Source organism: Myotis davidii, unplaced genomic scaffold (genome assembly GCF_000327345.1).
Source record: "Myotis davidii unplaced genomic scaffold, ASM32734v1 scaffold211, whole genome shotgun sequence".
Taxonomy (NCBI): domain Eukaryota; kingdom Metazoa; phylum Chordata; class Mammalia; order Chiroptera; family Vespertilionidae; genus Myotis; species Myotis davidii.
Genome location: NW_006282523.1, coordinates 767,142 through 768,933, shown reverse-complemented (window position 1 = coordinate 768,933; position 1,792 = coordinate 767,142). Strand labels below are relative to the sequence as shown.

Sequence of the window (1,792 nt, the reverse complement as noted above, 5' to 3'; positions counted from 1 at the left end):
GAGACACCAGGAGGACACGCGGCTTCTTCCCCGGTCTTTGGGTCTCACATGACCCTGCTGTAACTGTGGGCACGCGGGTGTCTGCGGGAACACGTGTTTCCATTCCTCCCGGGTCAGTCCTAGGGCGCAGATGCTGGGTCAGATGGTCGGTGTCTAACGCACAGGAAAGGCGTGAATGTCACCTCTGGTCTCTTCCTTCCAGGGTGTGTGCCGCACAGCGGCTGGTCCAGGCGGCTGGAAGAGGCCCATAGTGGGGCGTGGAGGACTGAGAGACGCGTGGGGCGTGCATTCCGACTCGGGGGGCTGGGAGGGGGTGGCCCCTGCTGCTCTTTCAGGATCACGAACAGAACTGATGTCCCTGGACACAGGGTGTGGCGCCCACACCAGGGACTGGCCCTCTCAGTGCTGGCCGGGCAGGGAACGGAGCGGGCCCTGCGCCCACAGGCACGACTGGGCCACCTGCCGAGGGGCTTCCGGGCACCGAGACCGGTGTGCAGCGTGTGCGGCGAGGGCTGCGGCAGCTCCCTTTCGTCAGCGTCTCTCTCCCCTCTAGTGCGGCATCGTCCTGGGGGCCCTGCTCCTGGCGTTCTGTGCCTGGATGACGCACCAGTCCTGCATGTTCCTGGTGAAAGCCGCCAGCCTGAGCAAGCGGAGGACCTACGCAGGCCTGGGTGAGGCGCAGCACTGGGGATCGAGCCCGCAACCCGGGCATGTGCCCTTGACCAGAATCGAACCCGGGACCCCTCAGTCTGCAGGCTGACGCTCTAGCCACGGAGCCAAACTGGCCAGGGCCCTTCCACTTGATTGTTAAAGCGTGCCTTCAACGGCAATTATTTTTTTAATTGATTGCAGTTTAAAAAAAACTGTTATTATAGTCATATGCTTCGGAGTTGAGGTGCCACGAAAGGGTCTGGTTTTCCTGTCTCCCCTCTAAGCACCAAGTTCAGGCAGAGCGCAGCCCCCCCTCTGCCGACTTGCTCACTGCCGGGCCCTGGTCCAGAGGGTCCTCGGAGCTCCCGACAGCGCCCGCTCCTGCCCCTCCACCAGTGCCGGGACGTGCTCCCCCCTGTCCTGGGACACGGCCTCTGTGCTCCCGGATGCTGTCGCTGCAGTTTCCTTTCCTGTTCTTCCCTCCCTCCCTGGGTCCAGCGGCACTCCTGCTTCCTTCCTTTCTGCTGCCTTTCCGTTTGGAATGTTGGCTGGTAGTTCGGCTCAGGGACCGAGTTGAGGCTCTGCGTCCTGTGCCTGGGAAACCCAGGAGGGAGCTGGCCCTGTGTGTGCCTGGGAACCTGCTGGCCTCCGGATGAAAGCCCTAGGTCCCCCCCCACCCCCTCCTCTCGGCCCAGTGTGACCGGGATGCTGGGCCCTCCCGGCCGCCCTGGCCCTCGGCTCCCAGCTGTCTCCATGGAGACGAAACGTGCGCAGAGTTCCAGGGAACAGACAGTGATGGCAGGACCCGGGCCAGCCTCTGCTTTCCTTCCCGTCTGTGCACTGAGCACGGGCAGCGGATGCTGGTTTGTTGGGGCCTCAGGTCTGAAGGCCCTTCCTCTTCCTTTCTGATGAGGCTGGAGCTGGGCTGTCAGCCTCGCTGTTGGGGTCACTGGCTCCCCGTGACCCGCGGGGAGACCTAGTTTAGCCTGGGATGAACTTGCTCCGGGCGGCCCACCCTGGCCCTGTGTGTGACCCTCTTCTCGCCCTGAGGGCCTCTGGGCAGCGGGTTCCTGTGGCCAGTGCCCAGGAAGTGCCTGGCTGTGCCTGAACGAGGCAGGTGACCCTGGACGGGGCAGGCCGT

General features: G+C 64.0%; 1 protein-coding gene across 1 annotated transcript in view; it reads left to right on the top strand.

The window, feature by feature from the left end:
• The window catches only part of SLC38A10 (solute carrier family 38 member 10), a 22,035-nt gene that overhangs the window by 2,482 nt on the left and 17,761 nt on the right, over positions 1–1,792 (top strand). Inside the window, 1 exon segment of the mRNA XM_015559787.1 lies at positions 522–671. Coding sequence (XP_015415273.1) covers positions 522–671 — 150 coding nt within the window.